At 45.9% G+C, this 15,852-nt stretch overlaps 1 protein-coding gene across 1 annotated transcript in view; it reads right to left on the minus strand.

The window, feature by feature from the left end:
* LOC119381657 (Down syndrome cell adhesion molecule-like protein Dscam2) overlaps positions 1 to 15,852 on the minus strand; it is a 73,057-nt gene that overhangs the window by 19,608 nt on the left and 37,597 nt on the right. Inside the window, exons 7-13 of the mRNA XM_049412857.1 lie at positions 15,111 to 15,292; positions 13,164 to 13,389; positions 11,697 to 11,858; positions 4,903 to 5,102; positions 3,276 to 3,363; positions 2,176 to 2,295; positions 291 to 464 (exon numbers count right to left, since the gene is read on the minus strand). Of these exons, the coding sequence (XP_049268814.1) occupies positions 291 to 464; positions 2,176 to 2,295; positions 3,276 to 3,363; positions 4,903 to 5,102; positions 11,697 to 11,858; positions 13,164 to 13,389; positions 15,111 to 15,292 (1,152 nt within the window). The remainder of the gene's footprint in view (positions 1 to 290; positions 465 to 2,175; positions 2,296 to 3,275; positions 3,364 to 4,902; positions 5,103 to 11,696; positions 11,859 to 13,163; positions 13,390 to 15,110; positions 15,293 to 15,852) is intronic.

Here is a 15,852-nt window from a genome sequence, read left to right on the forward strand (position 1 = left end):
TAAATAACAAAAGCTCGAGCCACTTGGTGCCAGTGAAGGCGACCAAACACACAGGCCAGTACCGCGTTCATTGGCGTTTCGGACTTGTTTAGATTAACATCAGCTTTTACATGCACTTCACTGACATATGACCAATCAAAAGTCGTCTACCGCGCGTGAAGCGCGTACGCGTGCAATCATTAGCACAAAACTTCGCGAACAATCGTCTAACTCTAATCTACTGTGCCTACATTGCTATGCATCCGTGTTTACGCTGACAATTCAACGACATATCGATGCCCGACACTCACCGTGCACTTTGAGTTCGATGACCTTACTGATTCCAGAACCGACGCCATTGCTGGCCTGGCAGAGGTAAAAGCCGGTGTCGTTGCGCTCGGCCTCGCGTACCATGAGCGAGCCGTTTTCAAGGGCATGTATGTGAGAGTTGCTGATGATCACTTTGTACTCGGACGGTCTTGCGGCTGAAATAAGCCCGGGTATCATGTTCCCGAACACAGACCTCATGCCTCTGTCAAAGTATGTCTAGACGAAGCATTTGGTTGCATAATGTCGTCGCTCTTTGACTGAGTGTGAGTAAGACAACTTTATTGAATATCCTGCAAATTGATGTCCTGGATCTGGGCCGTGCCGGGGGCAGTAGAGACCCCCTCTCTCGGTAACTTCGCGGGCTTGCTGGATCGCCCAATGTTGCTCCTGCAGATCTGAGCTAGTCAGTGCGTTCCTCCACCGTGCCCCAAGTTCATCCTGGGGGTCTTCAATTATCTTCTGAACTATTTCGCAGTCAGAGTATAAGCTCTAGGGTGGCTCCTCTATTATTGCATAATTTATGTTTGGCCTCATGGTATAATTCCCGAAACAACGCGGTTAACAGGTTCGTCTAAGTTATGGTTAGGAGGCCCCCCCAGTGAACCGCCCGAGACCGGTCCAATTTTGGGCTATTAGGTGGATATATACCCCTCGAATTGGCCCTTTGAATGTTCAAGCTTTTTTTTTTCGCTACAATCTACATTCTAACATGTTAAAGAAACCCGCCACGGTGATCTAGTGGTATGGTGCTCGACTACTGACCCGAAGGTCGCGGGATCGAATCCCGGCCGCAGCGGCTGCATTTTCAATGGAGGCGGAAATGCTTGAGGCCCGTGTACTTAGATTTAGGTGCACGTTAAAGGGGTCATGAAGCACCTTTTGGGCTTGTCGAAAAAACGCATCCTGTGGAAAGCTGACACGTCTATGAACTGCTCTGCCAATTATTATAGTCGTGCGCGCCGCGTAAAGGCCGCAAGCGGAGCGCGAAGTTGCCGTTTCCCAAGGCACCCTCTTTTCAAACAGAGGCCGGTTCTCACTCTCGTTGGTGGGCGGGGCGTCTGCACGTTGACGTCACGGATCTGCCAATTTACGTTGCAAGAGACATAGCATGCTTATTGGCCGATAGCCGACGTAAATCGAGAGCGGCGTTCGGATCAGATGCGCTTCTTGCCACGGGGTGCCGCCACTTGCCGGCGCCGCACTCCTCAGTACATGGTAGCCGCACTCGCGCACGCGAATCACAGCGGGAGAGCGATCGCGTTTAACGACGCGCACTGACGTAACTTCTTTCCCCCGTGCCATCCCTCCCTATGTAGCTTCCAGTGCGCTCGTCGGCACGAGAAAAGAGAGAAAGCGCTGAGAGCGTGCGCTAAACCCCCGTAACTCCGCTCATTCTTGACGGATTCGAGAAATTTTGCGGCAATCGATTCGGGAGGCAGTAAACTCCGATACTGAGGTCATTATATCATTACTTGGAAAAGTGGTTCATGACCCCTTTAAAGAACTCCAGGTGGTCGAAGTTTCCGGAGCCCTCCACTACAGCGTCCCTCATAATCATATCGTGGTTTTGGGACGTTAAACCCGACAATTGATATTATTAATATGTAAAGCATTTTCTCTCTTTTTCTTTGCACCCATTCCCTTTCCTGAACATTTAGTGGGAGGTCAGAACTTGGATCCAGACCGACACCTGAGCTTTTTCTACCGCAATATATGCTCTCTCTCTCTCTCGCTCTCTCTCTATGCCTTCACGCCATATTTAAGACGCGTGAGGTCTGGCACTTGAAGCCACACCATCAATACTAACTTCATTTCATAGGTGGCGCTGTTTTCAATCGCTCGTCGGTTATACGCGCGATGACCCACCTGATGATTTCTCCCACCATATCCTGGGCGGAGGGAAACCTTCGGCTTGACAATCGATCACGACGTTCTCTCCAACCACTGCCGCCTTTTCTCGTGGGGCCACTTTCCACCGTGGTGGCACTAAGGTCGTAACGTAATAAGCAAAACAAAAAGCACAGTGGTTATGTCTCAATCATAAAAATAATCCTTGAATAACATGTCTATATCACCAAGAAGGAGAGTACTGCGAATGTTTAAATTCTTCTTTGTTTAATGAATACCGAGAACCACACTCTTTGTGCCAGGCCTACGTTCGTTTCAATAAATGTTTTTGACGTAGCATGGCTTCTGGATGGGCGTATAACACGCGAACTGTGAACGTTTCAGAAACGCCTAATATTTAGAGTAAGACGGAGCATCGCGCTCTAGTTTCGATGTAGAGCTGCCACTTGCTTGAAAGGTGAAAAAAGCTATCCAGTCGTGGGTTTGTAACATGTTACGACATTAATATGATATGTGTTGGTGTTTGGAAAGTGAGCACCAAGGTAAGCCAAGTGCTGATGATTCAATAATCGAAAAGCAGAAATTTTGACTACAAGTTTTTAAAAAGGAGTTAAGGAGTACTTGCAAGAGAGGACGGGAACGTGAATAAAGCAGAACCCACCGATGGCGTAACAGCACCAACGATATTCAACCATCTCGAAAGTAAAGAAGGGGAGGCGCAAAATAAAGCAGGGACCATAAAGAGGAGACCAACAACACACACAAAGAGGGGACCGACCGTGTCCTCTTTATGTCCCTGTTTTATTTTGCGCCTCCCCTTCTTTACTTTCAAGATGAATCGATACCAACTAGCGAAAATGGCGGTTTTGCTGCAGGATATTCAAATAATTCAATAAGTAAAAACGTATGCAACATGAGCGGTTCTTCATTTCCGAATACGTGCTTCGTAGGTGTCGCAGATGTCTACGTTGTTTAAGCGTGTCTAGACTTGTTATGTGACCATAATTATTAGACTCTTTACTGAGCGGCTCCGTAGCCAAACACGCAGTCAAGCAAAGCAGGAAGCATATTTTGGCACTTGAATTATTGAGATAAGGCTTATAAAGACTGTCACTTACCGTTGACAACCATGTTTGAAGAATAATTTGCGGACGCGGCTAGATTTGATGCCACGCACGTGTACTCGCCGCGGTGCCGGTAGCCAACCTGACCAGGGCATACACAAACAAGAAAGTTATGGCTGTGCCATTTTTACCGGTAAATTTAGGCAAAAGCGACTGAAAGGCGAAGTTGACCAGATAAACAGAGCACCGGGGATAGAAAGAGAGAGAGAGTGAGAACAAGCGTATTTATTTGAGATGGTAGCTCCGGGGAGGAGTCTTTAGTTCATGACCACCCAAGCCCAGACTTAGTGATTTCTACCAAAAGGAAGCTAATTTTTGGTTAACCTCTCAACCCTCCTCCTCATCTGTATCTCCCTAACCTTCCAGCAATGATTTCACTCCTGTGTAATACAGTACAGATAGGTAAACAATGAAGGACAACACGTTGCTTACGACGCGTGAGAACAACAAAAACGCCTTTCGCATTTAAGCTGCCGCTAGAACCATTCAAGTAGATGCGGAGGCCCCAGTTTTTGAATGCCCGGATAGGTTACCCCGCCAACGTCAGGGAGTTGTCTCTTGACGGAGTATTATTTTCACTGCGGAGCTGCTTAAGCCGGCCGTAAAAACGTTGGTGTCTGAAGAAAACCACAGGTGGGTATGCGCCACAGGAATTGGGCAAGCCCCACGGCCGAGTGCAGAATGTGCGAGCGTTAAACGAAAACTCTGCCCGGCGAAGTGGAGCACGTGAAACACGTGAAAGAGAGAGAGAGAGAAAGAAAGCGATTTAAAGAAATAGAAAGAGAAAAAAATGGAGAGAAATAAAGTAAATAAATACATAAAAAGATAGAAAGACAGAGAGGGAAAGAGAAAGAAATAAAGGGAGAGAAAGAAGCAGAGAGTGAGAGAAAGAAAAAGAAATAAAGGTAGAAAAAGCGAGAAATAGAAAGAAATCGAGAGAAAGAAATAGAAAGCAACAGGATGTACAGATACAAGAAACAGATACAAGTAACAGAGAGAAAGAGAGAGAAAGAGAAGAAAGAAAGAAAGAAAGAAAGAAAGAAAGAAAGAAAGAAAGAAAGAAAGAAAGAAAGAAAGAAAGAAGGAAAGAAAGAAAAAAGAAAGGCAAACAAGGAAGGCCACTAAGCTGCTCTCTTCCTTTAAGCTCTGCGCCACTGGTGCGAAACTGTCATTATATTTTTTTTTTATTATTTGAAGTGCGAACACATATACATACACAAAGGACGAAAAAGTAATACCGAGGGAGCAGGCTGAAAATTTCCGTTGAGAGGGACACAACACTTGCATGCCCGTTAGTAAGGAGTGAATGATAACGAGTGAAAAACAGCACTAAAAAGATTGGACAAGAATTGAAATGCACACCCTACAAGAGTGAATGATAAAGTACGAGCTAAGCAAGACGTTTAATATAATAGAAAGCGCCACCAAACGTAGCAAACCGTCCTCGTGGGACCAACCAATATCGTCAAGGGCCCCAGCAAACATTTCCGAAAGACTGATGACGATAGGAGAAGAGAATTAAGGAACGACGAAACGAACAAATGACCAGAAACACACAAAGCAATAAAGTGGGAGCGGATAGGTGAACGACATTAATTAATTCGTCAAGATCGCTGCTCACCTGCTTGATGAACAGTGTGGAGGAAAATTCGTTGCTGGATTCGACCTTGACGTTCCGGCCGTCCGGCGCCACTGGCGCGCTGTCCTTGAGCCATCGTATGCGTACTGGGCTGTCTCCTTCGAGCACGGAGCAGGTGACGATGGCCCGCATGCCTTCTTTCAGGTTCGCCGGAAACGAGAAGGGACCCACAACAGGCGCCACTGGACAGAAGTAAAACACAAAAGAGAGAAAAGCAATATGTAGATACTTGTATAATATTATATATAATGTAACACTATAGCAGTAGCTTTAGCAGAGAAATAAATACAGGGGCAAGGTCAAGGAGGCGCAAAGGAATGCACCTGTGTCAACCTTCTCCCTTTTAACGCGATAGCGTTAAAGAGCTCGTATCGCAGAAATTCCGTCGTCGGCGTCGGCACCGTTGGTTGTGAGCGAAAAATCATCATCTTGTCCGTGACCGAAAAATCTAAAAAGCTGCAAATAAAATAAATAATAAAAATGTTGGGTCCGAGTGAGAATCGAACCCAGGCCGTTTGCGTGTCAAGCAGGTGTTCTACCACACAGCCACGCCTCTTTTTTTTTTTTTTTTTTGATCATGGTATTTAATAGAATGCGTATGAAAATAGTACACAGTATCACAACAGTAGAGTTACACTACTACAGACACTTAGCGACAATGAAAGTACAAGCACTTCCACAAAACTGGAAGACTAACTTATAGTCCTTCATTCCAGGGAGAGTTCTTCATCAGGTGTTGCACAGAAAAGGTGGCGAGGCTAAGCACCTCGCCAATATTGTGTACCAGTCCGGTCTGAAATCAAGTTCGTCGTAAACTTCTTTTAAATTAATAACCATTCGGGTGAAATGTATACGTGACGAGGTGATCGGCTCTGCGTTACGGTCCTGCATTCGCGTCTTCCACAAACTGTGCATACCAATAACAAGGAACATATCGTACGGCACTTCATCAAGAGGTGTTGGCATCAAATAACGAACAGTGTACGAATTAATTTCAAATTCTTTCTGCAGAGTTCGCTGAAGGACATCCCAGAAAAGAATCGCATCTTTGCAGCTCACGAAGCAGTGCTCTATTGTTTCAGGTACATCACAGAGACGGCAGTTGACCGAGGATACAAAAATGCCTTTTGTTTGTAACCATGTTTTTACAGGGAGTGTTTCAGAATGGAGTTTATAGAAGAATGTTTTTGAATTGGGAGATATATACATTTTTTGCACTCGTTTCAACACATCATGGCCTGGAAGATCAAAATATGATGATCGGTACAGCGGAGGTGGGAAGAGCATAGATATTAAGTCTTTATATAGTGTTTTGCGTGATACAGTATACAAATATTCTGTTGAAAATCGGGCTTTAAGAAATCGAACAGCAGAGTAAACTTCCTCCATAAATCCCCACAGGCATGGGCGTACGGAGAAGTTTGAGGAAACAACCAAGTCAGGGAAACAATTAACAAAGTTAACTTGCAAGAACGAACGAATGATGGGATGGGAATTGTCACGGAAAAAGAAGAAGCGTGAAACTGTTTGCCATAGATACAAATGTATTAAACCCAAACCACCGTCACTAACTTGTCTGAAAATGTTGTCACGACGCATGGGCTCAAAAGTCGAAGACCATATGAACGTTGCAAATATACGATGGAAGCGTTGCACGTAAGACCTAGCACAATGAATAAGCTGCAGCACATAGTAAAGCTTTGTTGCTAAAAAAGTATTACAAGCTTCGGCTCTCCCAAAAATGGAAAGGCGATATGGAACAAATGCCTGGGCCTGCCGTTCAATCAAAGGGACACGTTCTTTCCAATAGCGTGCACTGAATCTATACGCATCTAGTGGTACACCAAGGTACTTTGGTGGAATGCGAGTCCAGTTAACCCCTGCAAACTGGTTCGGCGTACTGCCCCATGAGCCAAACCATAATCCTAAACTTTTTGAGGAGTTTAAACGAGCTCCAGAAACAATGCCAAATTTCTCAATTTCAGATATCGCATTTTCAACACTTGGTTTATCGGTGCAAATGATCGCTACGTCATCTGCATAAGCTAATATTTTAACTTCAGTGCCTAATATACTGAATCCTCGGATACGACTCGATTGTACTATGCTCAAACACAGTGGTTCAAGATAAAGGGCAAACAAAAGTGGTGACATTGGGCATCCTTGCTTTACAGACGAGCCAATAGCAACTGATTTTGAAAGGTGACCATTAACAATTAGACGAGTCGAAGAATCGTTATAACAAAGTCTAACTCCGTTAAGTACTATGGAACCAATATTGACATGTTCAAGGAGAGAAAAAAGAAATGAATGGCTCACACGATCAAAAGCTTTTGCGAGGTCTACCTGCAACATTGCCAGCTGTTTTTGACAACTGTAGCAGTACTGAAGAACTGTACGCATGACGTGTATATTATTTTGTATGGAGCGACCTCTAATTCCACATGTCTGATGAGGACCAATAAGAAGCGATATCGCAAATTGCAACCGATTTGATAGGACTTTCGCAAAGATTTTGTAATCAGCATTTGATAACGATATTGGTCTGTAACCCTCAACACTACGCAGTTTTTCTTTATCAGAGCTTTTTGGTATCAAGACCGTATGACTTTTACAGAAAGACCGTGGGAGCGTCTCCATGTCATAGCTTGTTTTGAAGATATCCAGCAAAATCGGAGAAAGAGTAGTTTTAAACGTTTTGTAAAACTCGGCTGAAATTCCATCAGGGCCAGGTGTCTTCGATAAAGGTAGTTGATCTATTGCCTGTTCAATTTCCTGTATTGTAATTGGACTGTTCATGGCAGCACAATCATCGTCATTCAATGGGTTCAAAAGAGAAACAAAAGTAGCCTTTAGGTCGACATCCGAATCGCATGAAATGGCACTAAACAAAGCTTCATAGTACCTTTCAAACTGAAAAATTATGTCTGTTGTGTTTGTTATCAGAGTTCCGTTAGCATATAGATCAGGAATTGCTTTAGAATTAGCACGATTACGTTCATCTAGCAGAGCTTGACGTGTCGGTTGCTCAGAATTTAGTGTCTGCCTGTTTCGTGATCGAACACGTGCCCCTCTGTAGCGGATAGTCTCATAATGTTGTAGTTGACACTTAATGTTTTCGATGTCATTGGTGCACTCGCCTGGCTTTTCACATTCCATCTCATACAAGTTACAGAGGCTTTTAAGAAGTGTCTTTTCCTCATTCTTCCTGTAGTAAGATTTCACAGACCCAATCTCGATGGCTATTGAGCGAACCTCTTGTTTAAACAATTCCCAAGCAGCGAATATATGCAACCCCATAGAAAACGATTTCATCTTCGCCGCTCTAACTCGATAAATAAATTCCTGATCGCGTAGAAGCTCTGAGTTTATCTTCCAGAGCGCCCATTGTGGTCGGAATTGATTTCGGCGGTTGGCACCCATTTGTCCAATAACAATGCAATGATCTGAGAACGAAACCGGTTCAGTGTTGCATGACCATTCACGAGAGATAAGTGATGATGACACGTAAATCCGATCAAGGCGAGCACAAGAGCCTCCCTGTAGTCTGGTATACGCAGTTACGTGACCCGAAGCATCTATGTCAATAAGCCCTGCGTTAGCTACAATGTCAGACAAAAGCTCGCCACTCTTATCTCGTCGACTATCAGGATTGCTGCGGTCGTTAGGATCACACACACAGTTGAAATCTCCCATTAACACAGTACATCGATCAGAAACAATTAGGCCAGATAAATTGTTGAATAAATCAAGGCGCTGTGAAACCTCATTAAACGCATATAGGTTAATGATTCGCCATGGCACCCCTTGCAATACAAAGTCACAGCAGATATATCTGCCTTCGTTATCGACACGGGTAGTAATGGCAGAACAGGGTAGGCCTTTTCGCAGAAACAACCAACAGCCCGCAGATAAACCGTTTGCATGTGAAACACAAACATTATAGTCACACAGGAAAGGGCGTAAGGCCCTCTCAGTCTCTTCGTCACTCTCGATCTTTGTCTCCTGAATGGCGACAAAGTCGAGGCGCTTTCGTGCGATAAGTCTACGGAGCTGCGCCTGTTTCTGCGAAGACCTAAGACCACGTACATTCAAAGTCGCAAAGTTGAGTCGCTCGGAGTGCGCCATGATGGTTACCTACAGTTATGCTTATTGTCCCATGTGGTCAGTCCTGGAGGACGACGGTGAAGCTTCCCTTGAACCTCCACCAGGCCTCCTAGACCGTGACCTCCGACATTTCCCTTTGTGCTTGGAAGTTCGCCGACGGCGTGGTTTCCTATTCACACTCGCAGTGTCGCTGTCCTTGCTGGATTCCGAACTGTAGGACGTCGCGCGTCGCTTAGGAATTGTAGCCTCAGGAGAACCTTGCATGTCGTCTTCTGACACTGCACCGTGATGAAAAGGCTGCTGAGGAACTGAAGAACAAGCGAGTGGAATATCTTCAACCGCCTTCTTCGCAGGGACTACCTCCTTTGCCTCAGGCAGCTCAACGTTACCTTTGGGCTGCTGTTTGGATGGGTCTCTTGTTACTTCGCACGTGGCACTTCCCGCAGCCGTATCAGGGTGCAATTTTCGCGTGCCTTCAGGGGGCATTTTGCTCAATCCATCCGCATCGGTTGTAGCCGGAGAGTCGCCTGTCGCATCCAAAACCTCCGTGGCATCCATAATATGTTCTTGTAAACTATCCTCTTGTTGCTGCGTGCGTTGCCGTAATTTGTTAGCGTACGTCACCACGCAGTCCTCGGTGGCATGACCGAAGCGTCGACAGTCATCGCAGCGGGGAGTTCTGCAGTTGCGACGGATGTGTCCAACTTTGTTACAACGTAGACAAAGTGGCGGGCGACCAGGAATCAGTATGAGGCTCTGAACTCCACAGACAGTAAGAAGGTGTGGAATGTCACCCACTCGAACTCCATCGGCGAGGGACAATACCACATCACGATTAAGAGTCCGCATTTCTTCCATGTCTGCCACTTTCCAGTTTTCCATTGTTATTGTCCTGACTTTCCCGAAAGCCTGTAGCGCCTCTCGAATGTAGGCATCCTCCAAATGTTCAGGAAGCCATAGAAGCTTCATCTTCACTTCTGTGGGTTCCGGGTCGATTACAAGGCATCGCCGGCTTTTTACGAAGAGTTCACTACGTGTCACAAGCTTTGTTTTCGTTAGCGTTGACTTGCACGTCACCATCCACACGTGTGACATTTGAAACTGGCCTATAGAACTGATTTCCTTTATGTCGATGACATCCCGAAGGGCGTCTCTGAAGTCCTGAGCCCGGTATGGGCGACCAGCTAAGTCTGCATGTAGAAAAACGGAGTTGACGACCAGCTTACCGGAAGGCAGGCGGGGAAGCACAACACGGTAGTCATTACTGCTAGCTGAGGCTTGAGCAGCACCTCGGCCTAAGGCCGATGAATCCTTTGAAGCGGAGAACATGAAAGACGCAACCGTTCGGAACGTCGTCTTCGTCTTCCTCTGCTTAGAGCTGCACTCAAAGTAACTTTCATGCTTCCTAAAAATACGCGTCCTGTATACAGGCGTCACAGTACGAGATGTAATATCGCAGTAATATTGCGTGGTACAAGCGTACATTGCCATCGGGCGTCACACCATGTCAATATCATAACGACTTGGTGGTTTAAAGATAGCCATCCATTACAGAAGGCACACGCATTACTGCGCGTATTACCTTAAGACCACGTAGTGGGTGCATCGCAACTTCGAAAACGTTTCTCGCGCATAATTGCTCCTGGTTTAAAGCATGCTACCCATTACATGAGGCACACACCTTAGTGCGCGCATTCTGTTAAACACTCGTAGTGTTCAAAGTGCGCACTAGGGGCAGGATATCGCTATCGCGTTCAACTCTTAAAGGCGAAGCTTAAGCGTCCCCCAATTTTTTTTTGCGCTTACTGCTGTGCTTTTTTTTTAAACAGTCATTTCCTAGACGTCTTCTACCTGCATTCTGCAACGGGGTGTGGCTATGACAGAATCCTAATAAAATATCAAAAAGAAAAACAAAAGAAGTAAACAGACTAAACACTGAAAAAAAAAAAAACTAAACAGTCCACGAGAATAAAAAGAAAAAAAAAGAAAATAAGTATCTCAGAAATATTTAACGTGCGAAAACGTGACGCGGCAGCCAATATCTCAAGGGGACCGACATATGCTGCATATTCTTTATTCAATCTCATTTGAATTGCTGATTTGTCTTCAAATATTTTTCTTACTTACCGCAACCTTCAAACGAAAACTTCGTCGCCAACAAGCGCTCGCACGCATAGACCGGCGGAGTAAACAGAGCTCACTCATATTCACTCGAAAAATAATATACGCTAAGGGCTCACTCAGAATTAAGCTCACCGGAATTCTATTCAGTCTGTTTAATTCGGACTCAGACTTAACAAAATCCTGCCCAGTCCGGCTCAATCGGGCTCAAACTCACAAGATTTATACCGAGCCGGGCTCACTCAGTATCACATTCAGCAATACTCTACTAAGACGGGCTTCCTTGGACCAGGTCTTACCAAAATTTTACTCTGCGGTACAGACTCAATTTAGTACTCACGTTGTGAATAAGGCTGCACTTTTCCAAAGTGATCCTCCTGCCGTACAACGCTTATTTTAGCCGAAAGCTCGCGAAAATACACACACCTACTTTGCGTAGCATCTAGCTACATCGCATACAAGAAAAGACTGCTTCATAGCAAGGAAGACCAAAGGAAGACCAAAGTTTCGCAGTGAAAAACAAGGCCCGGTTGACGGGTGGCACTCACCCATGACACTAACGTAGAGTTCCCTGGAGGCCGACTTCCCCGAGGGGCCTGTGGCCGTGCACCTGTAGAAGCCTTCGTCGGCACTCCGCTCCACGCGATGCACGGTAAGCGTGCCGTTTCGGAAAACGCTCTGGCGCTTGCTCTGTGGTAGCCGGGCGTCCCCTGCAGTACGTGATACCATGAAGTGGGCTATACGAAATCAATGTAGCTTTTTGCTTTTACTAAAATGCGTGTGTCGGTAGAACAGTCAAGTTGCAATTGTATAGAAGGCACTTGCGGCGTGGCTACCTCGACGTGTCGCTCGGCGACGATGTATACTACGTGATGACAACGCTAGGATATATCGTACACGATGCCTTTGACGTTCCTTTGTATGGATGTAATATTATCGTTTGACATCGTTTATGGCCAAAAGGAAGTGCGCTTTTAAAAGAGCTGCAAAGGCCCGAATAAACTTGGCTGCCACTGCACTTGCATTCACGACCATAACACCGAAACTTCCTCCTGTAAATCTAGTGGAAAGACGTGAAACTGTCGAAAATGGTCTTTGTCGCTGTCCTTGCTGCAGCGTGCACAGGCTGTCGCTATCGGCCGTGTTGTTACGTCTTCACCACAGGCACCTGACGGAACTGACACTCTTAGAATGCCGACCTAAACTGTCGTCGCAACGGAAGTCTATCAAGCGCTGATTCACACACACACACACACACACACACACACACACACACACACACACACACACACACACACACACACACACACACACACACACACACACACACACACACACACACACACACACACACACACACACACACACACACACACACACACACACACACACACACACACACACACACACACACACACACACACACACACACACACACACACACACACACACACACACACACACACAAATAAATAAATAAATAAATAAATAAATAAATAAATAAATAAATAAATAAATAAATAAATACATACATATTTTTTTTCCGTGGGCCGTGCCTGTTAGACAGAGTATAAGGCTCACAGTCCTCACCTTCATTAATTCTTTATTTGCACGCCTGCTTTTTTTCTCCACTCTTCCTTTCATTTTCTTTCTCCTTCCCCGTAGTGCAGGGTATTAAACCAGTTCCGGTTAAATTTCCGGAACTGGTTTCCAACCAATTCCGGTTGCACTTTCCCGTATTGCTCTGATTTTTTATATCTATCTATCTATCTATCTATCTATCTATCTATCTATCTATCTATCTATCTATCTATCTATCTATCTATCTATCTATCTATCTATCTATCTATCTATCTATCTATCTATCTATCTATCTATCTATCTATCTATCTATCTATCTATCTATCTATCTATCTATCTATCTATCTATCTATCTGCAGTAAGCAAACGTGTGCCATTTTCTCAGTCTCGTTTTCTAGAGGTTATCGGAGCGCCAATCCGTTTTGCGCACTCACCTTTATGCCAGAATATTTGAGTGAGCGGGTATCCGGCGGCCGGACAGTGAACCATCAGCGTGCGTCCTGCCAGCACCGACACGTTGCGCATGACACGAACGAACGGATGACCCCTCACGTTCATCCGTGCGCCGTGGGACACGGTTTCCACGTCGTTGCTCGCGTGACACTGGTATCGGCCACCGTCCTCAGTAGTAGCGGCCGTTAAGTTCACGAAGCTGTTCACCTGCGAGGGTTTCGTGTCAGGTGTCACCTGTTCATTCATTTTGGTGAGCTAAGCAGAAGAAAATTCTGGAGGTGACTGTAATCCTTGATCTATGTGTGTGTGGAAGTGGCTCTGGCACGTCGACGTTCGTTTGACCTAGTGTATTTCTTGGGTTAACTGTGTTTCGCGCGCTGCCCGAGTGGATCTCAGAGGCCACGCAGAAAGATGCGCGTGGTAGAGATGTGTTCCGCTAGGTGCCGCAGCGATCCCAGCTGCTCGCAATCTTTCATCGAACTCAATCAACTTTCATTAATTATTTTGAACGGTATTGCCCTTTACCTTAAAGGGCCCCTCACCAGGCCACATAGCAAATATTAGTTACACGCTGGAAGTTGTTGTGTGCCGAATGAAGAGCAGTATGCTGCAAGAATTTTTCAAATAGGTTCATTACGAGCTGAGAAAAACAATAATTTGTAGCGGCGCGAAACCACGATGCGAGGAGGCGAGTTTCAAACCCTTGCCACTCGCCCCGTGTAGCCTTAGCAAGCCAAATCCCTTCCCTGCCCTCTTCGCTTGACACGTACGCATGAACACGTCATGCGCATGCATGGTCACGTGCGCATGGCGTGCCCGAGCCAGCCCGAGCACGCGAGCGGCGTTGCACGGCCGCTACCTTTTTTTTTATGTAGCGGCCATGGGCGTTTTGTCGGCGTTCGCTGTGGTGAACTGCCTGTTTCTGCGGGGGGCATGAAAGTTGAGACATTTGTACGGGCACGACAGTGGCGGTATCATGAGCCGGTGCCGCATTAACGTTTACTTGGACGCGGTAGAATAAACGAGCATAATGAGTGCTCGAACGCGCCAGAACATTACTTTCGTTTCCAGGGCGTCTGCTCGATGCGCTAACGGCGGGGACACGAACGCATGGGAAAGGGAGGCACATTAGCCCCGCATCTCGCTGCAATTCACGAAAAAAAATTACAACGACGGACACATTCCCTTTGTGTGTCTCATTATTTCTCTCAAGTTTTATTAATCCATTCAAGCAAAAAAAAACACAAACGACACATGTCGTGTCAAATAATTGTCGCAGCGTCACGTGCTACTGTTGGCAACGTCAGAGCACAGTCGTCTACGTAGAGGAGCGACGTCACAGCACTACCATATACGTAAGGCCATTTTCTCATGTACGTCATCCCCTCATTCTCTAAAGCGCGCGCCCGCGAGAGGAAGGGCAAGCAGCGTTCACCTTAAAATTTGACTCATTTCCGCGGCGCGTAGCGTTGCACATTTTGGCAGACGTGATCGTGAACGCTCAGTGTATGCATTGCGCTCGTTAGCTCAAAATTGTCAAACCTGGTGAGGGGCCCTTTAAGTGAAGTTATGCTCCGATATCATGTGTATTTGATATAGCTCTCAGCTTGAGCCAGAACCATCGATTTGTATTTTTAGGAGACTTTAAATGAATATTCTTAAAACCGGAAGTGTTCGACCGGATATGCTTGGAAAAGAAACAAGAGCGTCACTTGGTACTGGTGCCACTAAAAACAGCATCATAGTAACCAAGAAGGAAGGAAGCATAAAAGCGAAGGCAGGAAGATTAGCCAGAAAAACTTCTTGTTGGCCACCCTTTGCTGGGGAATTCAGAAAGGGCAATTCAAAGATGAGTGTACAGTATGACAGACGGGCGCATAAGCCAGGCTTATGTAGCTTTGCAGTACAATAAATATTGGCGAACGCACCTGTCCGTCGTTGGTGACGAAGTCTCCAATGCGCACGCGCATGTTTTCGACAACGGGCTCTCCGTCGAGACTCCACGTGATCTGCGGCAGGGGCGCACCCGTCGCTGCGCACTTGAGCGACACCGGTGCACCTGGATCCACTGTCTGCTCGGAAAACCGGTGCACAAGGACGGGAGGATCGTCTGCATGACAAGAAATGTTTCGTTGAGATGACGTAGGTATATGTGATACGGTATTCCGTACCATCAACTGAGGGTTATCGACACAGGCAAAAAAGGACAAGCTGACATAAAGGCATATATTTAGACGCACTAGATAGGACGCTTATGTTTGTTCAGCAATGATGTTCTACGGCATGTGTCAGTGCGCGATCCTTGAATGATGCAACGAAAAACAACGACAACGTTGCTGCGTACCTTTTTCAGCGATAATATTACATACTATTGCAATAATGTCGGGTCCTAATATTAGATCCTCGGAAAGGTGCACTGCTTCCACCATGTTAAAATTACGTACAACCGCGAAGTAAAGTGCTCACGGATTGAAACGCGACATCATTTTATTAGTGTAACGACTGCGCGTGATAACCGCGTCATGTCGCTGCAAATCTGGCCTCTAAAGGTAAGGTTGGCTCTGATGTAAGCGTTCGAGTCAAAATTACGCCGATATGACATGAACTGTAGACGCCGCGGAAACGATAGCACGTGCATTACGTAGCCCTGTCCTCTAGCGCTTCAATCCG

Source organism: Rhipicephalus sanguineus, chromosome 2 (assembly GCF_013339695.2).
Source record: "Rhipicephalus sanguineus isolate Rsan-2018 chromosome 2, BIME_Rsan_1.4, whole genome shotgun sequence".
NCBI classification, from domain to species: Eukaryota; Metazoa; Arthropoda; class Arachnida; order Ixodida; family Ixodidae; genus Rhipicephalus; species Rhipicephalus sanguineus.